The 26,215-nt window shown below is 55.2% G+C and overlaps 1 protein-coding gene, 1 long non-coding RNA gene and 1 other non-coding gene across 3 annotated transcripts; 1 reads left to right on the forward strand and 2 right to left on the reverse strand.

The window, feature by feature from the left end:
* Positions 1 to 1,227: 1,227 nt before the first annotated feature.
* BCKDHA (branched chain keto acid dehydrogenase E1 subunit alpha) lies at positions 1,228 to 25,503 on the reverse strand. Its single transcript, XM_058828906.1, is given in 10 exon segments — positions 1,228 to 2,808; positions 6,043 to 6,214; positions 9,422 to 9,563; positions 15,480 to 15,686; positions 19,811 to 19,882; positions 19,885 to 19,971; positions 21,462 to 21,570; positions 22,766 to 22,852; positions 24,738 to 24,752; positions 25,383 to 25,503. Coding segments are annotated over 10 exon segments (1,092 nt in total). The 5' UTR covers positions 25,413 to 25,503; the 3' UTR covers positions 1,228 to 2,637.
* LOC131574437 (uncharacterized) lies at positions 9,574 to 11,643 on the forward strand. The gene is made up of 3 exons (XR_009276502.1): positions 9,574 to 9,734; positions 10,858 to 10,904; positions 11,196 to 11,643. It is a non-coding gene; the product is annotated as an uncharacterized LOC131574437 (long non-coding RNA).
* Positions 20,861 to 20,972, reverse strand: LOC131574439 (small nucleolar RNA SNORA17). Its single transcript, XR_009276504.1, has one exon. It is a non-coding gene; the product is annotated as a small nucleolar RNA SNORA17 (small nucleolar RNA).
* Positions 25,504 to 26,215: the final 712 nt, after the last annotated feature.

Genomic DNA, 26,215 nt, shown 5'->3' on the forward strand with positions numbered 1-26,215 from the left:
CTCCTTCTGGAATCCTCTCGGATCTGGGATCCGCCCTGAACCATTCCCTGATCCTCCTGGGATCCGCCTGGGATCCCCCCTGGATCTGGGATCCCCCCTGGATCAATCCCTGCTCCTCCCAAATTTGAAGTTTTTGGGATCCCCCCTGAATAAATTCCTTCTTTTCCCACCGATTTTGGTTTATTTTTTTTTGGGGTGTCCCGGTCATTCCCGGAGCCCCCAAATCCCGAGGGATCCTTCCCTAAAAAAAATCCCAAAATCCCAAATTCCCAAAATTCCCAAAATTCCCAAATCCCCAAATCCCAAATCCAAAAATCCCCCAAATCCCCAAAAGTCCCCAAAATCCCCAAAATTCCCAAATCCCCAAAAATCCCCAAAATTCCCAAATCCCCAAATTCCAAATTCCCAAATCCAAAAATCCCAAAATTCCCAAATCCCAAATTCCCAAAATCCCCAAAATCCCAAAAATCCCCAAAATTCCCAAATCCCAAAATCCCCAAAATTCCAAAATCCCCAAAATTCCCAAATCCCAAATTCCCAAAATCCCCAAAATTCCAAAAATCCCCAAAATCCCCAAAAATCCCCAAAATTCCCAAATCCCAAAATCCCAAAATCCCCAAATCCCAAAATTCCCAAAATCCCCAAAATTCCCAAATTCCCAAATCCAAAATCCAAAAATCCCCAAAATTCCCAAAATCCCCAAAATTCCCAAATTCCCAAATCCAAAAATCCCCAAATTCCCCAAATCCCAAAATTCCCAAATCCCCAAAAATCCCAAAATTCCCAAAATCCCAAAATTCCGAGGCTTTTTCCTTCCCAAATTTTATTTTATTGGGGAAATCCGGGAATTCCGGGATCAATTCCGGGATCAATTCCAGCTCCCCCCGGGATCCCCGCGGGAATTTGGGGGGAAATTCGGGAATGCTCAGGGAACCCCGGGGGGCACCCAGGGAATTCCAGGAATTCCAGGAATTCCAGGAATTCCTGGATCCCTGCTGGGGCGGGAAAGGATTTTGGGGCGGATTCCAGCGGGATTGGGATTCCTGGGGGATTCCCGGGGGTTTCCCGGAATTCCCGGGGATTTCCTGGAATTCCTGGGGATTTCCTGGATTTCCTGGGGATTTCCTGGAATTTCCGGGGATTTCCTGGAATTCCCGGGGATTTCCTGGATTTCCTGGGGATTTCCTGGATTTCCCGGGGGATTCCCGGGGATTTCCCGGAATTCCCGGGGATTTCCTGGGGATTTCCTGGATTTCCTGGGGATTTCCTGGAATTTCTGGGGATTTCCTGGGGATTTCCCGGAATTCCCGGGGATTTCCTGGATTTCCTGGGGATTTCCTGGAATTCCTGGGGATTTCCTGGGGATTTCCTGGATTTCCTGGGGATTTCCTGGATTTCCTGGGGATTTCCTGGAATTCCTGGGGATTTCCTGGATTTCCTGGGGATTTCCTGGAATTCCCAGGGGTTTCCTGGAATTCCCGGGGATTTCCTGGAATTCCTGGGGATTTCCTGGATTTCCCGGGGATTTCCTGGAATTCCCGGGGATTTCCTGGATTTCCTGGGGATGCTGAAGGATTCCTGATGGTGCTGAAGGATTCCCGGGAGATTCCTGGAATTCCCGAGGGTGCTGAGGGATTCCCGGGGGTTTCCCAGAATTCCCGGGAATGCTGAGGGATTCCCAAAGAATTCCTGGAATTCCCAAGGGTGCTGAGGGATTCTCATGGGATTCCCGGAATTCCCAGGGATGCTGAAGGATTCCCGAGGATGCTGAAGGATTCCCGAGGGTTTCCCAGAATTCCCGGGGATTTCCTGGTATTCCTGGGGATGCTCAGGGATTCCCGGGAATGCTGAGAGATTCCCGGAGAATTCCTGGAATTCCCGAGGGTGCTGAAGGATTCCCGAGGGTGCTCAGGGATTCCCGTGGGTTTCCCGTGGAATTCCCGTGGGTTTCCCGGAATTCCCATGGGATTCCCGGAATTCCCGGGGTGCTGAGGGATTTCCAAGGGTGCTCAGGGATTCCGGAGGGTGCTGATGGATTCCCGTGGGATTCCCGGAATTCCCGTGGGATTCCCATGGAATTCCTGTGGTTTTCCCGGAATTCCCGAGGGTGCTCAGGGATTCCCGATGGTGCTGAGGGATTCCCGATGGTGCTGAGGGATTCCCGTGGGATTCCCGGAATTCCCGTGGGATTCCCGTGGTTTTCCCGTGGAATTCCCTTGGGATTCCCGGAATTCCCGAGGGTGCTCAGGGATTCCCGATGGTGCTGAGGGATTCCCAGGGGTTTCCCGGAATTGATTCCCGTGATTTCCCGTGGCTTTCCCGGAATTCCCGTGGGATTCCCGTGGTTTTCCCATGGAATTCCCGTGGTTTTCCCGGAATTCCCGAGGGTGCTCAGGGATTCCCGATGGTGCTGAGGGATTCCCAGGGGTTTCCCGTGGAATTCCCGTGGGATTCCCATGGAATTCCTGTGGTTTTCCCGGAATTCCCGGAGGTGCTCAGGGATTCCCGATGGTGCTGATGGATTCCCAGGGGTTTCCCGGAATTGATTCCCGTGATTTCTCGTGGCTTTCCCGCAATTCCCATGTGATTCCCGTGTTTTTCCCATGGAATTCCCGCGGCATTCCCGGAATTCCCGGCTCATTTCTGGAAGTTCTGGAGCGGGTAGTGCTCCCCGTAGGTCTCCAGGTGCCGCTGGAGCTCCTCCCGCTGCCGCCGCAGCCGCGGGGGCATCTCCCGGTAAACGTCGGAGAAGAGCAGGTGAGGAGGCGGCTTCGGCTCCCGCTCCGCCTGCTCGAACGCCTCCAGCACCTGCGGGAACGCCGGGACACAATTCCAGCTTTTCCTGCCTTTTCCAGACCCCAATTCCAGCTTTTCCTGCCTTTTCCAGACCCCAATTCCGGCTTTTCCAGCCCCCAATTCCAGCTTTTCCTGCCTTTTCCAGACCTCAATTCCAGCTTTTTCAGCCCCAAAATTCCGGCTTTTCCAGCCCCAAATTCCAGCTTTTTCAGCCCCCAATTCCGGCTTTTTCAGCCCCAAATTCCGGCTTTTACAACCCAAAATTCCGGCTTTTCCTGCCTTTTCTAGACCTGAATTCCAGCTTTTTCTGCCCGAAATTCCAGCTTTTCCCAGCCCCCAATTCCGGGTTTTTCAGCCCCAAATTCCGGCTTTTACAACCCGAAACTCCAGCTTTTCCTGCCTTTTCCAGACCTGAATTCCGGCTTTTTCAGCCCCAAATTCCGGGTTTTTCAGCCCCCAATTCCGGCTTTTTCAGCCCCAAATTCCAGCTTTTCCTGCCTTTTCCAGACCTCAATTCCAGCTTTTTCAGCCCCAAATTCCGGGTTTTTCAGCCCCAAATTCCAGGTTTTTCAGCCTCCAATTCCAGCTTTTCCTGCCTTTTCCAGCCCCCAAATTCCAGCTTTTTCAGCCCCAAATTCCAGCTTTTCCGGCCTTTTCCAGACCTCAATTCCGGCTTTTTCAGCCCGAAATTCCGGCTTTTACAACCCAAAATTCCGGCTTTTCCTGCCTTTTCCAGACCTGAATTCCAGCTTTTTCAGCCCCAAATTCCGGCTTTTTCAGCCCGAAATCCCAGCTTTTTCAGCCCCCAATTCCGGGTTTTTCAGCCCCAAATTCTGGCTTTTCCGGCCTTTTCCGGCCCCAAATTCCAGCCCTTCCCAGCCCGAAATTCTGGCTTTTCTGGCCTTTTCTGGCCCCCAATTCCGGCTTTTCCAGCCCCAAATTCCGGCTTTTCCAGCCCCAAATTTCAGCTTTTTCAGCCCCAAATTCCAGCTTTTACAACCCAAACTTCAGCCTTTTCCAGGCCCAAATTCCCTGGGTGTTTCCCACCCCAAACCCCAAATATTCCAAACCCCAAACCCCAAATATTCTAAACCCCAAATATTCCAAACCCCAAACCCCAAATATTTCCCACCCCAAACTCCATTTTTTTCCCACCCCAATCCCGTTTTTTCCCACCCCAATTCCCATTTTTCCCCACCCCAATTCCCATTTTTCCCCACCCCAATTCCCATTTTTCCCCACCCCAATTCCCATTTTTCCCCACCCCAATTCCCATTTTTCCCCACCCCAATTCCCATTTTTCCCCACCCCAATTCCCATTTTTCCCACCCCAATTCCCATTTTTCCCACCCCAATTCCCATTTTTCCCCACCCCAATTCCCATTTTTTCCCACCCCAATTCCCGTTTTTCCCACCCTGAACATTTCCCACCCCAAACCCCGCTTGTTCCCCACCCCAATCCCCGTTTTTTCCCACCCCAATTCCCATTTTTTCCCACCCCAATCCCCATTTTTTCCCACCCCAATTCCCGAATATTTCAAACCCCAAATCCCAAATACTTCAAACCCCAAACTCTGGTTTTTTCCCACCCCAATCCCCGTTTTTTCCCACCCTGAACATTTCCCACCCCAATTCCCATTTTTTCCCACCCCAATCCCGTTTTTTCCCACCTCAATCCCCATTTTTCCCACCCTGAACATTTCCCACCCCAAACCCCGCTTGTTCCCCACCCCAATCCCTGTTTTTCCCCACCCCAATTCCCGTTTTTTCCCACCCCAATCCCCATTTTTCCCACCCCAATTCCCGAATATTTCAAACCCCAAACCCCAAATATTTCAAACCCCAAACCCCAAATATTCCAAACCCAAAATCCCAAATATTTCCCACCCCAAACTGTTTTTTTCCCACCCCAATTCCCGTTTTCTCCCACCCCAATTCCCATTTTTTCCCACCCCAATCCCATTTTTTCCCACCCCAATTCCCGTTTTTCCCACCCTGAACATTTCCCACCCCAAACCTCGCTTGTTCCCCACCCCAATCCCTGTTTTTTCCCACCCCAATTCCCGTTCTTCCCACCCCAATTCCCGTTTTTCCCACCCCAATTCCCATTTTTTCCCACCCCAATCCCCATTTTTCCCACCCTGAACATTTCCCACCCCAATTCCCATTTTTCCCCACCCCAATTCCCGTTTTTCCCCCCCCCAAATTCCCATTTTTCCCACCCCAATCCCCATTTTTCCCCACCCCAATCCCCATTTTTCTCACCCCAATTCCCGTTTTTTCCCACCCCCATCCCCATTTTTCCCACCCCAATCCCGGTTTTCCCCCCCCAAATCCCCATTTTTCCCACCCCAATTCCCATTTTTTCCCACCCTGAACATTTCCCACCCCAAACCCCAAATATTCCAAACCCAAAATCCCAAATATTTCAAACCCCAAACTCTGGTTGTTTCCCACCCCAATCCCCGTTTTTTCCCACCCCAATTCCCGTTTTTTCCCACCCCAATTCCCATTTTTCCCACCCTGAACATTTCCCACCCCAATCCCCAAATATTTCAAACCCCAAACCCCAAATATTCCAAACCCAAAATCCCAAATATTTCCCACCCCAAACCCTGAACATTTCCCACCCCAATTCCCATTTTTTCCCACCCCAATTCCGTTTTTTCCCACCCTGAACATTTCCCACCCCAATTCCCGTTCTTCCCACCCCAATTCCCATTTTTCCCACCCTGAACATTTCCCACCCCAATTCCCATTTTTCCCACCCCAATTCCCGTTTTTCCCACCCCAATTCCCATTTTTCCCACCCTGAACATTTCCCACCCCAATTCCCATTTTTCCCACCCTGAACATTTCCCACCCCAAACCCCGCTTGTTTCCCACCCCAATTCCCATTTTTCCCACCCCAATTCCCATTTTTCCCACCCCAATTCCCGAATATTTCAAATCCCAATTCCCATTTTTTCCCACCCCAATTCCCATTTTTCCCACCCCAATTCCCGTTTTTTCCCCACCCCAATCCCATTTTTTCCCACCCTGAACATTTCCCACCCCAAATCCCATTTTTTCCCACCCCAATTCCCGTTTTTCCCCCCCCAAATCCCCATTTTCCCCACCCCAATTCCCATTTTTCCCCACCCCAATCCCCGAACATTTCCCACCCCAATCCCATTTTTTCCCCCCCCAAATTCCCATTTTTCCCACCCCATTCCCGTTTTTTCCCGGGAATCCCCTGGCATTGACCATTTTCCGGGAGCTCTTCCTCCAGGCCTTCTCCTCCTCCTCGTCCCACCAGCCCCGGTGGCTCAGGTAGTGCCGGAGGCGGGAGATGGGATGATCCTGCTTATCCCAATAATTCACCTCGTCCACCGAGCGGTACGCGGAGCTGTCGTCACTCGTGCTGTGGTGCCCGATCCTGGGGGGAAAATCCATGGGAAGGGGGAGAATCCATGGAAAAATCCATGGGAAATGGGAAAAAATCCATGGGGATGGGGAGAATCCGGGGAAAAATCCATGGGAAATGGGGAAAAATCCATGGGAAGGGGGAGAATCCGGGGAAAAATCCATGGGGATGGGGAGAATCCGGGGAAAAATCCATGGGGATGGGGAGAATTCATGGAAAAATCCATGGGGGTGGGGAGAATCCGGGGAAAAATCCATGGGAAGGGGGAAAAATCCATGGGAAGGGGGAGAATCCATGGGGATGGGGAGAATCTGGGGAAAAATCCATGGGAAATGGGGAGAATCCAGGGAAAAATCCATGGGGATGGGGAAAAATCCATGGGAAGGGGGAGAATCCATGGAAAAATCCATGGGGATGGGGAAAAATCCATGGGAAATGGGGGAGAATCCATGGGAATGGGGAGAATCCGGGGAAAAATCCATAGGAAGGGGGAAAAATCCATGGGGATGGGGAAAATCCATGGGGATGGGGAGAATCTGGGGAAAAATCCATGGGAAATGGGGAAAAATCCATGGGAAGGGGGAGAATCCGGGGAAAAATCCGTGGGGATGGGGAAAAATCCATGGGAAGGGGGAGAATCCGGGGGAAAATCCATGGGAAGGGGGAGAATCCATGGAAAAATCCATGGGAAGGGGGAGAATCCATGGGAATGGGGAAAAATCCATGGGGATGGGGAAAGATCCATGGGAAATGGGGAGAATCCATGAAAAAATCCATGAGGATGGGGAGAATCCGGGGGAAAATCCATGGGGAGGGGGAGAATCCATGGAAAAATCCATGGGGATGGGGAAAAATCCATGGGAAATGGGGAGAAATCCATGGGAATGGGGAGAATCCAGGGAAAAATCCATGGGACAGGGGAGAATCCGGGGAAAAATCCATGGGAAGGGGGAGAATCCATGGAAAAATCCATGGGGGAAGGGGGGGAAAAATCCATGGGAAGGGGGAGAAATCCATTGGAAATGGGGAAAATCCATGGGGATGGGGAGAATCCGGGGAAAAATCCATGGGAAGGGGGAGAATTAATGGAAAAATCCATGGGGAAATGGGAAAAAATCCATGGGAATGGGGAGAATCCATGGGAAATGGGGAGAAATCCATGGGGATGGGGAGAATCCATGGAAAAATCCATGGGGATGGGGAGAATCCGGGGAAAAATCCATGGGGATGGGGAAAAATCCATGGGAAATGGGGAAAAATCCATGGGGATGGGGGAAAATCCATGGGAAATGGGGAAAAATCCATGGGGATGGGGGAAAATCCATGGGGATGGGGAGAATCTGGGGAAAAATCCATGGGAAGGGGGAAAAATCCATGGGAAAATCCATGGGAAGGGGAGAATCTGGGGGAAAATCCATGGGGATGGGGAAAAGTGGGAGAAAATTCCATGGGAAATGGGGGAAAATCCATGGGAAATGGGGAGAATCCAGGGAAAAAAACCCAGGAAATGGGGAAAAGTGGGAGAAAAATCCATGGGGATGGGGAGAATCTGGGGAAAAAAACACTGGGAATGGGGAGAATTCATGGAAAAATCCATGGGGATGGGGAGAATCCATGGAAAAATCCATGGGGATGGGGAGAAATCCGTGGGAAATGGGGAAAAATCCATGGGGATGGGGAGAATCCAGGGAAAAATCCATGGGAAGGGGGAGAATCCATGGGAAATGGGGAAAAATCCATGGGGAATGGGGAAAAATCCATGGGGAATGGGGAAAAATCCATGGGGATGGGGAGAATCTGGGGAAAAAAACCCAGGAAATGGGGAAAAGTGGGAGAAAAATCCATGGGAAATGGGGAAAAATCCATGGGAAATGGGGAGAATTCAGGGAAAAATCCATGGAAAATGGGAAAAAATCCATGGGAATGGTGAGAAAATGGGGGAAAATCCATGGGGAATGGGGAAAAATCCATGGGAATGGGGAAAAATCCATGGGAAATGGGGAAAAGTGGGAGAAAATTCCACGGGAAAAGGGGAAAAATCCATGGGAAATGGGGAAAAACAGGCGAAAAATCCATGGGAATGAGGAAAAGTGGGAGAAAATTCCACAGGAAATGGGGAAAAATCCCTGGGAAATGGGGAATTGGTAGGAGGTCTGGGGGAAATTGGGGGAAAATGGGAGAAAAATCCATGGGAAACCTGTGGGAAATGGGGAAAAGTGGGAGAAAATTCCATGGGAAATGGGGAAAAGTGGGAGAAAAATCCACGGGAAATGGGGAAAAATCCATGGGGATGGGGAGAATCTGGGGAAAAATCCGCAGGAAATGGGGAAAAATCCATGGGGATGGGGAGAATTCAGGGAAAAATCCATGGGAAGGGGGAGAATTCAGGGAAAAATCCATGGGGATGGGGAAAAGTGGGAGAAAAATCCATGGGAAATGGGAAAAAATCCATGGGAAAAGGGGGAAAAAAATCCATGGGAATGGGGAAAAAAATCCATGGGAAATGGGGAAAAGTGGGAGAAAAATCCCTGGGAAACCTGCGGGAAATGGGGAAAAGTGGGAGAAAAATCCATGGAAAATGGGGAAAAATCCATGGGAAATGGGGAAAAGTGGGAGAAAATTCCATGGAAAATGGGGAAAAATCCATGGGAAATGGAATTGGTGGGAAATCCATTGGAAATTAGTGGGAAATAGGGAAAAATCCATGGGAAATGGGGAAAAGGGGGAGAAAAATCCATGGGAAATGGGGAAAAATCCATGGGAAATGGGGAATTGGTGGGAAGTCTGTGGGAAATTGGGGGAAAATGGGAGAAGAATCCATGGGAAAACCCTAAGAATGGGGAGAATCTATGGGAAAACTCCTGGGAATGGGGAGAATTCATGGAAAAATCCATGGGAAATGGGGAAAAGTGGGAGAAAAATCCACGGGAAATGGGGAAAAATCCATGGGAAATGGGGAAAAGTGGGAAAAAAATCCACGGGAAAAGGGAAAAAATCCATGGGAAATGGGGAAAAGTGGGAGAAAAATCCATGGAAAATGGGGAAAAATTGGTAAAAAACCAACGAGAAACAGGAAAAACCGGCAAAAAAAAAGAGAAAAATCCACGTGAAATCCGCAAAAAACGGGAATTTCTCCGGGATTCCCGCCAGGACGAGGAAAAGGAGCCGGGAAAGGGGCGGGAAAAGGTCGGGAATGGGGTTTTTTTTGGGAATTCTGACCGGTAGGTCATGGCCTCGATGAGGAAGGGCTGGTTCTCGGCCACGGCGCGGCGCCGCGCCTCCCGCGTGGCGTTGTACACGGCGAAAACGTCGTTACCGTCCACGCGGATGGACAGCAGCCCGTAACCGGGACCCCGCGCCGCTGACCGGGGAAAAAACCCGGGAAATTGGGAAAAATCCTTGGGGAACCCGTCCTGGTGCTCCCAAAATCCCAAAATCCCGGGTTTTTTCCCCAAACTCCCAGGAATCTCCTTCCCCAAAATTCGAGGGTTTTTCCTCAAAATCCCAGGAATCTCCTTCCCCAAAATCCCAGGTTTTTTTCCCCAAAATCCCAAGTTTTTTCCCCAAAATCCCAGGGATCTCATTCCTCAAAATCCCAGGTTTTTCCCCAAAAATCACAGGAATCTCCTTCCCCAAAATCCCAGGAATCTCCATCCCTAAAATCCCAGGTTTCTTCCCAAAAATCCCAGGGATCTCCTTCCCTAAAATCCCAGGGTTTTGCCCCAGATTCCCAGGGTTTTTTCCCCAAAATCCCAGGGTTTTTCCCCAGAATCCCAGGGTTTTTCCGGAACCATCCACGCGGATCGACAGCAGCCCGTAACCGGGACCCCGCGCCGCTGACCGGGGAAAAAACCCGGGAAATTGGGAAAAATCCTCGGGGAACCCGTCCTGGTGCTCCCAAAATCCCAAAATCCCGGGTTTTTTCCCCAAATTCCCAGGGTTTTTTCCCTCAAAATCTCAGGGATCTCCTTCCCCAAAATTCCCAGGAATTTTTCCCCAAAGTCCCAGAGTTTTTACCTCAAAATCCCAGGGATCTCCTCCCTGAAATCCCATTTTTTTTCCCCAAAAATCCCAGGGATCTCCTTCCCCAAAATCCCAGGCTTTTTTTCCTCAAAATCCCATTTTTTTCCCCCAAAAATCACAGGAATCTCCTTCCCCAAAATCACAGGAATCTCCATCCCTAAAATCCCAGTTTTTTTCTCCAAAATCCCAGGGTTTTTTCCCCAAAATCCCAGGGTTTTTCTCCAAAATCCCAGGGTTTTTCCCCAAAATCCCAGGGTTTTTCCCCAAAATCCCAGGGTTTTTCCCCAAAATTAAGAGGAATCTCCTTGCCCAAAATCCCAGGCGTTTTTTCCTCAAAATCCCAGGTTTTTTCCCCAAAATCCCAGGGTTTTCCCCCAAAATCCCAGGGTTTTTCCGGAACCATCCACGCGGATCGACAGCAGCCCGTAACCGGGACCCCGCGCCGCTGACCGGGGAAAAAACCCGGGAAATTGGGAAAAATCCGCGGGGAACCCGTCCTGGTGCTCCCAAAATCCCAGGGATCTCCTTCCCCAAAATCCCATTTTTTTTCCTCAAAACCCCAGGGATCTCCTTCCCTTAAATCACAGGTTTTTTTCCCAAAATCCCAGGGATCTCTTTCCCCAAAATCCCAGGGTTTTCCCCCAAAAATCACAGGAATCTCCTTCCCTAAAATCCCAGGGTTTTGCCTCAAAATCCCAGGGATCTCATTCCTCAAAATCCCAGGAATCTCCTTCTCTAAAATCCCAGGTTTTTTCCCCAAAATCCCAGTTTTTTTACTCAAATTCCCAGGGATTTCCTTACTCAAAATCCCAGGAATCTCCTTCCCTAAAATCCCAGGCTTTTGCCTCAAAATCCCAGGGTTTTTCCCCAAAATCCCAGTTTTTTTCCTCAAAATCCCAGGGACCTCCTTCCCCAAAATCCCAGGGTTTTTCCCCAAAAATCACAGGAATCTCCATCCCTAAAATCCCAGGTTTTTCCCAAAAATCCCAGGGATCTCCTTGCCCAAAATCCCAGGGTTTTTCCCCAAAATCCCAGGGTTTTTCCCCAAAATCCCAGGGTTTTTTCCGGAACCATCCACGCGGATCGACAGCAGCCCGTAACCGGGACCCCGCGCCGCTGACCGGGGAAAAAACCCGGGAAATTGGGAAAAATCCTCGGGGAACCCGTCCTGATGCTCCCAAAATCCCAAAATCCCGGGTTTTTTCCCCAAAATCCCAGGGTTTTTCCCCAAAATCCCAGTTTTTTTCCTCAAAATCCCAGGAATCTCCTTCCCCAAAATCCCAGTTTTTTTCCCAAAAATCCCAGGGACCTCCTTCCCCAAAATCCCAGGGTTTTTCCCCAAAATCACAGTTTTTTTCCTTAGATTCCCAGGGATCTCCTTCCCCAAAATCCAAGGGTTTTTCCCCAAAATCCCAGGGTTTTTCCCCAAAATCCCAGGGATCTCATTCCTCAAAATCCCAGGTTTTTTCCCCAAAATCCCAGGGTTTTTCCCCAAAATCCCAGGGTTTTTCCCCAAAATCCCAGGGTTTTTCCGGAACCATCCACGCGGATCGACAGCAGCCCGTAACCGGGACCCCGCGCCGCTGACCGGGGAAAAAAATGGGATCCCCTAAACTCCCCCTAAAATTCCCCTAAACCCCCAAAAAACTCCCAAAATTCCCCTAAAACCTCCCTAAAACCCCAAAACTCCCTCTAAAATTCCCCTAAACACCCCAAACCCCCTAAAACCCCCTAAACCCCCCAAAATTCCCCCTAAATTCCCCATAACTCTGCCCAAACTCCCCTAAACTCCCCATAACTTCCCCAAAACTCCCCCTAAATTCCCCAAAACTCCCCCAAAACCCCCAAAATTCCCCCTAAATTCCCCATAACTTCCCCAAAACTCCCCCTAAATTCCCCAAAACTCCCCCAAAACCCCCGAAATTCCCCCTAAATTCCCCAAAACTCCCCCAAAACCCCCGAAATTCCCCCTAAATTCCCCATAACTCCCCCAAAACTCCCCCAAAACCCCCCCAAACCCCCACCCAAACCCCCCAAAACCCCCCGAAATTCCCCAAAACTCCCCCAAAACCCCCTAAATTCCCCAAAACTCCCCCAAAACCCCCGAAATTCCCCCTAAGTTCCCTGAAATTCCCCCAAAACCCCCAAAATCCCCCAAACCCCCTTCCAAACCTTCCAAAACTCCCAAAATTCCCCCTAAATCCCCCAAAACTCCCCCATAACCCCCCAAAATTCCCCCTAAATTCCCCAGAACTCCCCCCAAACTCCCCCAAAACTCCCTGAAATTCCCCCTAAATCCCCCCAAAACCCCCCAAAATCCCAGAAATTCCCCCAAAATTCCCCCAAATTCCCTCACCGATGCCGTCCCCCCGGTACTGCTCGGAGGTGGGGGTGGAGATGGCATAGCCTGAACCCCCCAAACCCCCAAAACTCCCAATAAACCCCCCAAACTCCCCCTAAACCCCTCAAAACTCCCCCAAAACTCCCTGAAATTCCCCCTAAATTCCCCCAAATTCCCCCCAAAAATCCCCAAACCCCCCGAAATTCCCTCGAAACCCCCAAAAAATTCCCTCACCGATTCCATCCCCCCGGTACTGCTCGGAGGTGGGCGTGGAGATGGCGTAGCCTGAACCCCCCAGACCCCCCAAAACTCCCCAAAAACTCCCAAAACTCCCCCCAAAACCCCCCAAATCCCCCAAAGCCCCCCGGTTCTCACCGATGCCGTCCCCCCGGTACTGCTCGGAGGTGGGGGTGGAGATGGCGTAGCCTGAACCCCCCAAACCCCCCAAAAACCCCCAAAACTCCCCCTAAAATTCCCCAAAACTCCCTGAAATTCCCCCAAAACCCCCCCAAACCCCCCCAAGACCCCCCAAAACCCCCAAAATTCCCCCATAACTCCCTCCAAACCTCCCAAACTCCCCCTAAACCCCTCAAAACTCCCCCAAAACTCCCCATAAACCCTCCGAAATTCCCCCCAAAACTCCCTGAAATTCCCCCTAAATTCCCCAAAATTCCCCCCAAAAACCCCCAAAATCCCCCCAAAATTCCCCCAAACCCCCTCACCGATTCCATCCCCCCGGTACTGCTCGGAGGTGGGTGTGGAGATGGCGTAGCCTGAACCCCCAAAACCCCCCAAAAACCCCCCAAAACTCCCTGAAATTCCCCCAAAATTCCCCCAAAACCCCCCCAAGACCCCCCAAAACCCCCCCAAGACCCCCCCAAACCCCCCAAAACCCCCCGGTTCTCACCGATTCCGTCCCCCCGGTACTACTCGGAGGTGGGGGTGGAGATGGCGTAGCCTGAACCCCCCAAACCCCCCTAAAACCCCCCAAAACTCCCCAAAAACCCCCAAACCCCCCCAAGACCCCCCTAAACCCCCCAAGACCCCCCAAATTTCCCCACCGATGCCGTCCCTGCGGTACTGCTCGGAGGTGGGGGTGAAGATGGCGTAGCCTGAACCCCCCCAAACCCCCCAAATCCCCCCGGTTCTCACCGATTCCATCCCCCCGGTACTGCTCGGAGGTGGGCGTGGAGATGGCGTAGCCTGAACCCCCCAAAACCCCCCAAAAACCCCCAAAAACCCCTAAACCCCCCCCAAGACCCCCCCAAATCCCCCCAGACCCCCCAGGACCCCCCAAATCCCCTCACCGATTCCGTCCCCCCGGTACTGCTCGGAGGTGGGCGTGGAGATGGCGTAGCCTGAACCCCCCCAAACCCCCCTAAAACCCCCCCAAGACCCCCCAAAACCCCTTCCAAACCTTCCAAAACTCCCTGAAATTCCCCCAAAATCCCCAAAATTCCCCCAAAATTCCCCCAAATTCCCTCACCGATTCCGTCCCCGCGGTACTGCTCGGAGGTGGGGGTGGAGATGGCGTAGCCTGAACCCCCCCAAACCCCCCAAAAACCCCCCAAAAACCCCCAAAACTCCCCCTAAAATTCCCCAAAACTCCCTGAAATTCCCCCAAAACCCCCCCAAGACGCCCAAAACCCCCCGAGACCCCCCAAACCCCCTCACCGATTCCATCCCCCCGGTACTGCTCGGAGGTGGGCGTGGAGATGGCGTAGCCTGAACCCCCCAGACCCCCCAAACCCCCCCAAGACCCCCCAAAACCCCCCAAATCCCCCAAAATTCCCCGAAATTCCCCTTAAACCCCCCAAAACTCCCCCCAAACCCCCCAAAACTCTCGCAAAACTCCCCATAAACCCCATAAACGCCCCGGAATTCCCCCCAAAGTGCCCTGAAATTCCCCCTAAATTCCCCAAAATTCCCCCCAAAAACCCCCAAAACCCCCAAAACTCCCCCTAAAATTCCCCAAAAGTCCCTGAAATTCCCTCAAAACCCCCCCCAAGACCCCCAAAACCCCCCCAAGACCCCCCAAAACCCCCTCACCGATTCCATCCCCCCGGTACTGCTCGGAGGTGGGGGTGGAGATGGCGTAGCCTGAACCCCCCCAGACCCCCCAAAACCCACCCAAAACTCCCCCTAAAATTCCCCAAAACTCCCTGAAATTCCCCCTAAATTCCCCAAAACTCCCCCCAAACCCCCAGACCCCCCAAAGCCCCCCGGTTCTCACCGATTCCGTCCCCCCGGTACTGCTCGGAGGTGGGCGTGGAGATGGCGTAGCCTGAACCCCCCAAACCCCCCAAAACCCCCCAAAACTCCCTCTAAAATCACCCAAAAACCCCCAAAATCCCCAAAATTCCCCCAAAATTCCCCCAAACCCCGGTTCTCACCGATTCCGTCCCCCCGGTACTGCTCGGAGGTGGGCGTGGAGATGGCGTAGCCTGAACCCCCCCAAACCCCCCAAAAACCCCCAAAAACCCCCCAAAAAACCCCCAAAACCCCTTCCAAACCTTCCAAAACTCCCTGAAATTCCCCCAAGACCCCCCCAGACCCCCCAAATTCCGGTTCTCACCGATGCCATCCCCCCGGTACTGCTCGGAGGTGGGCGTGGAGATGGCGTAGCCTGAACCCCCCAAACCCCCCAAACTCTCCAAAAACCCCCAAAACTCCCCCAAGACCCCCCCAGACCCCCCAAATCCCCCCGGTTCTCACCGATTCCATCCCCCCGGTACTGCTCGGAGGTGGGCGTGGAGATGGCGTAGCCTGAACCCCCCAAACCCCCCAAAAACCCCCAAATTCCGGTTCTCACCGATGCCGTCCCCGCGGTACTGCTCGGAGGTGGGCGTGGAGATGGCGTAGCCTGAACCCCCCAAATCCCCCCAAGACCCCCCAAAGCCCCCCGGTTCTCACCGATTCCATCCCCGCGGTACTGCTCGGAGGTGGGCGTGGAGATGGCGTAGCCGTTGTTGCGGCAGAAGAAGACGATCGGGCACTCGAGGGTGGCGGCGAAGTTGAAGCCGGCGTGGGCGTCGCCCTCGCTCGCAGCCCCCTCCCCAAAGTAGCAGACCACCGCCCGGCTGGCGTCAGCGCGCTTGATGGCGTACGCCGCGCCCACCGCTGGGAGGGGGGGGAAATGGCGGGAAAATGAATGGCGGGAAATGAATGGCGGGAAAATGAATGGCGGGAAAAAAAGGGCGGGGAAAGGAATGGCGGGAAAGTGAATGGCGGGAAAAAAATGGGGGGAAAATGAATGGCGAGAAATGAAAAGGGCGGGAAAATGAATGGCGGGAAATGAAAAGGGCGGGAAAATGAATGGCGGGAAATGAAAAGGGCGGGAAAATGAATGGCGGGAAATGAAAAGGGCGGGAAAATAAAAGGCGGGAAATAAATTGGGGGAAAATGAAAGGGTGGGAAAATGAATGGTGGGAAAGTGAATGGTGGGAAAATAAAGGGGTGGGAAAGTGAATGGCGGGAAAATAAAAGGGTGGGAAAGTGAATGGTGGGAAATGAAAGGGCGGGAAATAAATGGGGGGAAAATGAAAGGGTGGGGAAATGAATGGTGGGAAAAAAAAATGGCGGGAAAATGAATGGGGGGAAATGAAAGGGCGGGAAATGAAATGGCGGGAAAATGAATGGCGGGAAAATAAAAGGGTGGGAAAGTGAATGGCGGGAAATGAAAAGGGCGGGAAAATGAAAGGTGGGGAAATGAAAGGGTGGGGAAAGTGAATGGCGGGAAATGAATGGGGGGAAAAAAAATGGGGGGAAAATAAATGGCAGGAAAATAAAAGGGAAAATAAAAGGTGAGAAAGTAAATGGCGGGAAATGAAAAGGGCGGGAAAATGAAAGGGCGGGGAATGAATGGCGGGAAAGTGAAAGGTGGGAAATGAAAGGCAGGAAAATAAATGGGGGGAAAATAAATGGGGGGAAAATGAAAGGTGGGAAAATGAAAGGCGGGAAATGAAAAGGGCGGGAAATGAAAAGGGTGGGAAAATGAAGGGAGGGAAAATGAAGGGAGGGAAAATGAATGGCGGGAAAATAAAAGGGTGGGAAAGTGAATGGCGGGAAATGAAGGGCAGGAAAATGAAAGGTGGGGAAATGAATGGCGGGAAAAAAAATGGCGGGAAAATGAATGGTGGGAAATGAATGGCGGGAAAATGAATGGTGGGAAAGTGAATGGCGGGAAAATGGATGGTGGGAAAAGGAAAGGCGGGAAAAAAAATGGCGGGAAAATGAATGGCGGGAAAATGAATGGCGGGAAATAAATGGCAGGAAAATAAAAGGGTGGGAAAGTGAATGGCGAGAAATGAAAAGGGCGGGAAAATAAAAGGCGGGGAATAAATGGGGGGAAAATGAAAGGTGGGAAAATGAATGGGGGGAAATAAATGGTGAGAAATGAAAAGGGCGGGAAAATGAATGGCGGGAAAAAAAATGGCGGGAAAATGAATGGTGGGAAAAGGAAAGGCGGGAAAATGAATGGCGGGAAATAAATGGGGGGAAAATGAATGGCGGGAAATGAAAAGGGCGGGAAAATAAAAGGCAGGGAATAAATGGGGGGAAAATGAAAGGTGGGAAAATGAATGGGGGGAAATAAATGGTGAGAAATGAAAAGGGCGGGAAAATGAATGGCGGGAAAAAAAATGGCGGGAAAATGAATGGTGGGAAATGAAAAGGGCGGGAAAATAAAAGGCGGGGAATAAATGGGGGGAAAATGAAAGGTGGGAAAATGAAAGGTGGGAAAATGAAAGGTGGGAAAATGAAAGGGTGGGGAAATGAATGGTGGGAAAATGAATGGGGGAAATAAATGGCGGGAAATGAAAAGGGCGGGAAAATAAATGGCGGGAAAATGAAAGGTGGGGAGATACAAAGGTGAGAAAATAAAAGGCGGGAAATAAAAAGGTGGGGAAATAAAAGGCGGGAAAATGAATGGCGGGAAAATGAATGGCAGGAAAATGAATGGCGGGAAATGAAAGGCGGGAAAATAAAAGGCAGGGAATAAATGGGGGGGAAAATGAAAGGTGGGAAAGTGAATGGCGGGAAATGAATGGCAGGAAATGAATGGCGGGAAATGAAAAGGGCGGGAAATGAAAGGCGGGAAATGAAAAGGGCGGAAAAATGAATGGCGGGAAATAAATGGGGGGAAATGAAAGGGTGGGAAAGTGAATGGCGGGAAATGAAAAGGGCGGGAAAATAAAAGGCGGGGAATAAATGGGGGGAAAATGAAAGGTGGGAAAATGAATGGGGGGAAATAAATGGCGGGAAATGAAAAGGGCGGGAAAATGAATGGCGGGAAAAAAAATGGCGGGAAAATGAATGGTGGGAAAAGGAAAGGCGGGAAAATGAATGGCGGGAAAAAAAATGGCGGGAAAATGAATGGTGGGAAAAGGAAAGGCGGGAAAATGAATGGCGGGAAATAAATGGGGGGAAAATGAATGGCGAGAAATGAAAAGGGCGGGAAAATGAATGGCGGGAAATGAAAAGGGCGGGAAAATAAAAGGCGGGGAATAAATGGGGGGAAAATGAAAGGTGGGGAAATGAATGGCGGGAAAAAAAATGGCGGGAAAATGAATGGCGGGAAATGAAAGGGCGGGAAAATAAAAGGGTGGGAAAGTGAATGGCGGGAAATGAAAGGCGGGAAAATGAAAGGGTGGGAAAGTGAATGGCGGGAAATGAAAAGGGCGGGAAAATAAATGGTGGGAAATGAAAAGGGCGGGAAAATAAAAGGCAGGGAATAAATGGGGGGAAAATGAAAGGTGGGAAAATGAATGGGGGGAAATAAATGGCGGGAAATGAAAAGGGCGGGAAAATGAATGGCGGGAAAAAAATGGTGGGAAATGAAAAGGGCGGGAAAATGAAAGGCGGGAAAATAAAAGGCAGGAAATGAAAGGCGGGTAATGAAAAGGTGAGAAAATAAATGGTGGGAAAATGAATGGGGGGAAATAAATGGGGGGAAAATGAAAAGGTGGGAAATGAAAAGGGCGGGAAAATGAATGGCGGGAAATAAATGGGGGGAAAATAAAAGGGGGGGAAATTAAAAGGTGAGAAAATAAAAGGCGGGAAAATGAATGGCGGGAAAATAAATGGCGGGAAAATAAAAGGGGGGGAGGGGAAGGGGGACCAGGGGGTTGGAGGGGGGACGGGGAGGCTGGAGGGAGGGGAGGGGGATTTTTGGGATGGGGACAGGGACAGGAGGACAGAGGGACAGGGGCACAGGGGGACAGGGACAGGGGGACACGGAGCAGGGACAGGGACAGGAGGACAAGGACAGAAGGACAGGGGGACAGGGGGACAGGAGGACAGAGGGACAGTGGGACACCAGGACAGGGGGACAGAGGGACAGAGGGACAGTGGCACAGGGGGACAGGGACAGGGGGACACGGAACATGGATGAAGGACAGGGACAGGGGAGAGGGACAGGGGGACAGGAGGACAGAGGGACAGGGGGACACCAGGACAGGGGGACAGGGGGACAGGGGGACAGGGGCACAGGGGGACAGGGACAGAAGGACAGAGGGACAAGAGGACAGGGACAGGAGGACAGAGGGACAGAGGGACAGGGGCACAGGGGGACAGGGACAGGAGGACACGGAGCAGGGATGGGGGACAGGGACAGGGGACAGGGACAGAAGGACAGAAGGACAGGAGGACAAGGACAGGGGACAGAAGGGACAGAGGGACAGGCACAGGGCTCCAGGCACCACCACCACGTGGTCCCCGGAGCGGGTGACACCTGGAGCGGGTGACACCTGGAGCGGGTGACACCCCCAGCAGGTGACACCCCCAGCAGGTGTCACCCCCAGCAGGTGTCGGGGGTCCCCAGAGGGGGTGTCACCCCCAGCAGGTGTCACCCCCAGCAGGTGACACCCCCAGCAGGTGACACCCTCAGCAGGTGACACCCCCAGCAGGTGACACCCCCAGCAGGTGTCACCCCCAGCAGGTGACACCCCCAGCAGGTGACACCCCCAGCAGGTGTCGGGGGGTCCCCGGAGGGGGTGTCACCCCCAGCAGGTGACACCCCCAGCAGGTGACACCCCCAGCAGGTGTCGGGGGTCCCCAGAGGGGGTGACACCCCCAGCAGGTGTCGGGGGTCCCCAGAGGGGGTGACACCCCCAGCAGGTGTCGGGGGTCCCCGGAGCGGGTGACACCCCCAGCAGGTGACACCCCCAGCAGATGTCACCCCCAGCAGATGTCACCCCCAGCAGGTGTCACCCCCAGCAGGTGTCGGGGGTCCCCGGGGGCGTCACCTTGCGGGATCTGCGTGGCCAGCGGGGACGAGATGGTGACAAAGTGACGCTCGGGGCAGCCGTAGTGCACCGCATCTGCCGGCCCTTGCCGGGGTCGCTGGCGTTGCCGTAGCACTGGGCCATGAAGAGCTCCAGGGGGTAACCCCGGTACAGCAGCACACCTGGGGACACACCTGAGTGTCACCTGTCACATCTGGGACACACCTGTCACACCTGTCACACCTGTCACACCTGTCACACCTGTCACACCTGTCACCTGTCACACCTGGGCCATGAACAGCTCCAGGGGGTAACCCCGGTACAGCAGCACACCTGGGGACACACCTGAGTGTCACCTGACACACCTGGGACACACCTGAGTGTCACCTGAGTGTCACCTGAGTGTCACCTGACACACCTGGGGACACACCTGAGTGTCACCTGAGTGTCACCTGAGTGTCACCTGACACACCTGGGGACACACCTGAGTGTCACCTGAGTGTCACCTGAGTGTCACCTGAGTGTCACCAGAGTGTCACCTGACACACCTGGGACACACCTGAGTGTCACCTGAGTGTCACCTGTCACACCTGTCACACCTGGGACACACCTGTCACACCTGTCACACACCTGTCACCTGTCACCTGTCACACCTGGGCCATGAACAGCTCCAGGGGGTAACCCCGGAACAGCAGCACACCTGGGGACACACCTGAGTGTCACCTGACACACCTGGGGACACACCTGAGTGTCACCTGAGTGTCACCTGTCACACCTGTCACACCTGGGACACACCTGTCACCTGTCACACCTGGGCCATGAAGAGCTCCAGGGGGTAACCCCGGTACAGCAGCACACCTGGGGACACACCTGAATGTCACCTTAGTGTCACCTGAGTGTCACCTGAGTGTCACCTGACACACCTGGGGACACACCTGAGTGTCACCTGAGTGTCACCTGAGTGTCACCTGTCACACCTGTCACACCTGTCACACCTGGGACACACCTGTCACCTGTCACACCTGGGCCATGAAGAGCTCCAGGGGGTAACCCCGGTACAGCAGCACACCTGGGGACACACCTGAGTGTCACCTGACACACCTGGGGACACACCTGAGTGTCACCTGAGTGTCACCTGTCACACCTGGGACACACCTGTCACACCTGTCACACCTGGGACACACCTGTCACACCTGTCACCTGTCACACCTGGGCCATGAAGAGCTCCAGGGGGTAACCCCGGTACAGCAGCACACCTGGGGACAGGGGAGGGACACCTGAGTGTCACCTGAGTGTCACCTGAGTGTCACCTGAGTGTCACCTGGGACACACCTGTCACACCTGTCACACCTGGGGACACACCTGTCACACCTGTCACCTGTCACACCTGTGTCCCCGTGTCCCCTCACCTGTCACACCTGTCCCACCTGTCCTCACCTGTCCCACCTGTCCTCACCTGTCCCCTCACCTGTCCCACCTGTCTCCCCGTGTCCCCTCACCTGTCCCACCTGTCCCCTCACCTGTCCCACCTGTCCTCACCTGTCCCACCTGTCCCCTCACCTGTCCCACCTGTCCCACCTGTCCTCACCTGTCCCACCTGTGTCCCCGTGTCTCCTCACCTGTCCTCACCTGTCCCCTCACCTGTCCCCTCACCTGTCCCACCTGTCCTCACCTGCCTCCCGGTACTGCCCAAAGACGAGGTCGGAGGCGTCGAGCGCGGCGGCGCTGCCCACGTGAGTCCCCTCCTCGCCGTAATTGGTCATGTAGAACGAGATCCGGCCCTGGGGGACACACCTGACAGGTGAGACCCCCAGGTGACCCCCAGGTGTGAGACCCCCACCCCAGGTGAGACCCCCACCCCAGGTGAGACCCTCCCCTCCAGGTGAGACCCCCCACGTGAGTCCCCTCCTCGCCGTAATTGGTCATGTAGAACGAGATCCGGCCCTGGGGGACACACCTGACAGGTGAGACCCTCACAGGTGAGACCCCCCAGGTGAGACCCCCACCCCAGGTGAGACCCCCCACGTGAGTCCCCTCCTCGCCGTAATTGGTCATGTAGAACGAGATCCGGCCCTGGGGACACACCTGACAGGTGAGACCCCCACAGGTGAGACCCCCACAGGTGAGACCCCCACCCCAGGTGTGAGACCCCCACAGGTGTGAGACCCCCACAGGTGTGAGATCCCCCCAGGTGAGACCCCCACCCCAGGTGAGCCCCTCCAGGTGACCCCCAGGTGTCCCCCAGGTGTGTCCCCAGGTGTCCCCAGGTGTGCCCAGGTGTCCCCAGGTGTCTCCCAGGTGTCCCCAGGTGTCCCCAGGTTTCCCCAGGTGTCCCCAGGTGTCCCCAGGTTTCCCCAGGTGTCTCCCAGGTGTCCCCAGGTGTCCCCAGGTTTCCCCAGGTGTCCCCAGGAGCCCCCAGATGTGTCCCCAGGTGTCCCCAGGTGTGTTTTGGGTGCTCCAGGTGCCCCCAGGTGTCCCCAGCTGTTCCCCAGGTGTCCCTAGAGGTGTCTGGGTGTCCCCAGGTGTCCCCAGGTGCCCCCAGGTGTCCCCAGGAGCCCCCAGGTGTCCCCAGGTGTCCCCCAGGTGTCCCCAGGTGTCCCCAGGTGTCCCCAGGTGTCCCTAGGGGTGTCCCCAGGTGCCCCCAGGTGTCCCCAGGTGTCCCCAGGTGTCCCCAGGAGCCCCCAGGTGTCCCCCAGGTGTCCCTAGGGGTGTCTGGGTGTCCCCAGGTGTCCCCAGGTGTCCCTAGGGGTGTCCCCAGGTGACCCCAGGTGCCCCCAGGTGTCCCCAGGTGTGTCCCCAGGTGTCCCCAGGTGCCCCCAGGTGTCCCCAGGTGTCCCCAGGTGTCCCCAGGTGTCCCCAGGTGTCCCTAGGGGTGTCTGGGTGTCCCCAGGTGTCCCCAGGTGTCCCCAGGTGCCCCCAGGTGTCCCCAGGTGTCCCCAGGTGCCCCCAGGTGTCCCCAGGTGTCCCCAGGTGTACCTGGCGCTGGGACTCGTACAGGATCCTGTCCATGGTGTTGAGCAGCGTCATCGTCTTGTAGAGCTTCAGCACCTGCTCCTTGGGCAGCTGTGGGGACAGGAACACACCTGGGTCACACCTGGGTCACACCTGGGGACACCTGGGACACACCTGGGACACCTGGGACACACCTGGGTCACACCTGGGGACACACCTGGGTCACACCTGGGCAGGTGGGACACACCTGGGGACACCTGGACACACCTGGGGACACACCTGGGGACACACCTGGGCAGGTGGGACACACCTGGGACACATCTGGGGACACACCTGGGGACACCTGGAGGACAGCTGGGGTCACCTGGGGACACCTGGAGGACACTGGGTGTCCCAGGTGTGTCCCCTGTCCCGCTCACCTGTCCCAGGTGCATCCCCAGGTGTGTCCAGGTGTCCTCAGGTGTGTCCAGGTGTCCCCAGGTGTCACCAGCTGTGAACCCCCCCCCCGTGCTCGCTTGTCCCCAGGTGTGTTCCAGCTGTGTCCCCTGTCCTGTGTCACCTGTCCCAGGTGTGTCACCTGTCCTCAGCTGTGTCCCCAGCTGTGTCCCCCCCTGTGCTCACCTGTCCCCAAGTGTGTCCCAACTATGTCCCCTGTCCTGTGTCACCTGTCCCAGGTGTCCCCTCCCCATGCTCACCTGTCCCAGGTGTGTCACCTGTCCCCAGGTGTGTCCCCAGGTGTGTCCCCAGGTGTGTCTCAGGTGTGTCACCTGCCCCCAGGTGTGTCCCCAGGTGTGTCCCCAGGTGTGTCTCAGGTGTGTCACCTGTCCCAGGTGTGTCCCCAGGTGTGTCACCTATCCGCAGGTGTGTCCCCAGGTGTGTCCCCAGGTGTGTCCCTGTCCCCAGGTGTCCCCAGGTGTGTCCCCAGGTGTCCCCAGGTGTGTCACCTGTCCCCAGGTGTCCCCAGGTGTGTCCCCAGGTGTCCCCAGGTGTGTCACCTGTCCCACACTCACCTGTGGGTCCTCGGAGGGTCTCAGGACGTGTCCCTGCCGGTCCATCACCCGGTACACCGGGATCCCGGCTGTGTCCAGGTGTGTCCCCAGGTGTCCCCAGGTGTCCCCAGGTGTGTCCCTGTCCCCAGGTGTGCCCCCAGGTGTGTCCCCAGGTGTGTCCCCAGGTGTGTCACCTGTCCCAGGTGTGTCACCTGCACTCACCTGTGGGTCCTCACTGGGTCTCAGGACGTGTCCCCTGCTGGTCCATCACCCGGTACACCGGGATCCCGGCTGTGTCCAGGTGTGTCCCCAGGTGTGTCCCCAGGTGTGTCACCTGTCCCCAGGTGTGTCCCCAGGTGTGTCACCTGTCCTGTGCTCACCTGAGGGTCCTCGGAGGGTCTCAGGACGTGTCCCTGCCGGTCCATCACCCGGTACACCGGGATCCCGGCTGTGTCCAGGTGTGTCCCCAGGTGTGTCACCTGTCCCCAGGTGTGTCCCCAGGTGTGTCACCTGTCCCACACTCACCTGTGGGTCCTCGGAGGGTCTCAGGACGTGTCCCTGCCGGTCCATCACCCGGTACACCGGGATCCCGGCTGTGTCCAGGTGTGTCCCCAGGTGTGTCCCCAGATGTGTCCCCAGGTGTGTCCCCAGGTGTCCCCAGGTGTGTCACCTGTCCCAGGTGTGTCACCTGTCCCAGGTGTGTCCCCACACTCACCTGTGAGTCCTCGGAGGGTCTCAGGACGTGTCCCTGCCGGTCCATCACCCGGTACACCGGGATCCCGGCTGTGTCCAGGTGTGTCCCCAGGTGTGTCCCCAGGTGTGTCCCCAGGTGTGTCCCCAGGTGTCCCCAGGTGTGTCACCTGTCCCACACTCACCTGTGGGTCCTCAGAGGGTCTCAGGACGTGTCCCTGCCGGTCCATCACCCGGTACACCGGGATCCCGGCTGTGTCCAGGTGTGTCCCCAGGTGTGTCACCTGTCCCAGGTGTGTCACCTGTCCCACACTCACCTGCGGGTCCTCGGAGGGTCTCAGGACGTGTCCCTGCCGGTCCATCACCCGGTACACCGGGATCCCGGCTGTCCCCAGGTGTCCCCAGGTGTCCCCAGGTGTGTCCCCAGGTGTGTCCCCAGGTGTGTCACCTGCCCCCAGGTGTGTCCCCAGGTGTGTCCCCAGGTGTGTCACCTGCACTCACCTGAGGGTCCTCGGAGGGTCTCAGGACGTGTCCCTGCCGGTCCATCACCCGGTACACCGGGATCCCGGCTGTGTCCAGGTGTGTCCCCAGGTGTGTCCCCAGGTGTGTCACCTGTCCTGTGCTCACCTGAGGGTCCTCGGAGGGTCTCAGGACGTGTCCCTGCCGGTCCATCACCCGGTACACCGGGATCCCGGCTGTGTCCAGGTGTGTCCCCAGGTGTGTCCCCAGGTGTGTCACCTGTCCCAGGTGTGTCACCTGTCCCAGGTGTGTCACCTGTCCCACACTCACCTGAGGGTCCTCGGAGGGTCTCAGGACGTGTCCCTGCCGGTCCATCACCCGGTACACCGGGATCCCGGCTGTGTCCAGGTGTGTCCCCAGGTGTGTCCCCAGGTGTGTCACCTGTCCCCAGGTGTGTCCCCAGGTGTGTCACCTGTCCTGTGCTCACCTGTGGGTCCTCGGAGGGGTCTCAGGACGTGTCCCTGCCGGTCCATCACCCGGTACACCGGGATCCCGGCCAGCACCCGGGGCTGGATGAACTCGAGGCGTTCGGCGAACTCGGCCGAGGCTCCCGGGAACTGCGGCCGCTCCTCGGGGGATTCCTGACGGGACAGGGGGACAGTGGGGACAGAGGGACAGGGGGACAGAGGGACAGAGGGACAGTGGGACAGGGGGACAGAGGGACAGGGGGACAGTGGGACAGGGACAGGGGGACAGTGGGGACAGAGGGACAGGGGGACAGAGGGACAGTGGGACAGGGGGACAGTGGGACAGGGACAGGGGGACAGTGGGGACACCAGGACAGGGGGACAGGGGGACAGTGGGACAGAGGGACAGTGGGACAGACGGACAGAGGGGACAGTGGGGACAGGGGGACAGTGGGACAGGGGGACAGGGGAACAGGGGGACAGAGGGACACGGGGACAGGGGGACAGTGGGGACAGGGACAGGGGGACAGAGGGACAGGGGGACAGGGGGACAGAGGGACACGGGGACAGGGGGACAGTGGGACAGGGGGACACTGGGACAGGGGGACAGGGGGACAGAGGGACACCGGGACAGGGGGACAGAGGGACAGGGGGACAGAGGGACAGAGGGACAGAGGGACAGAGGGACAGAGGGACAGCGGGACAGTGGGACAGAGGGACAGTGGGACACCGGGACAGAGGGACAGAGGGACAGTGGGACAACAGGGTCACCGGGACAGCGGGGACAACGGGACAACGGGACAGGGGGATTGGGACAATGGGACACTGGGATTGGGGACACCGGGACAGTGGGACAGAGGGGTCGGGAA

Source organism: Poecile atricapillus, unplaced genomic scaffold (assembly GCF_030490865.1).
Source record: "Poecile atricapillus isolate bPoeAtr1 unplaced genomic scaffold, bPoeAtr1.hap1 scaffold_319, whole genome shotgun sequence".
Taxonomy (NCBI): Eukaryota; Metazoa; Chordata; class Aves; order Passeriformes; family Paridae; genus Poecile; species Poecile atricapillus.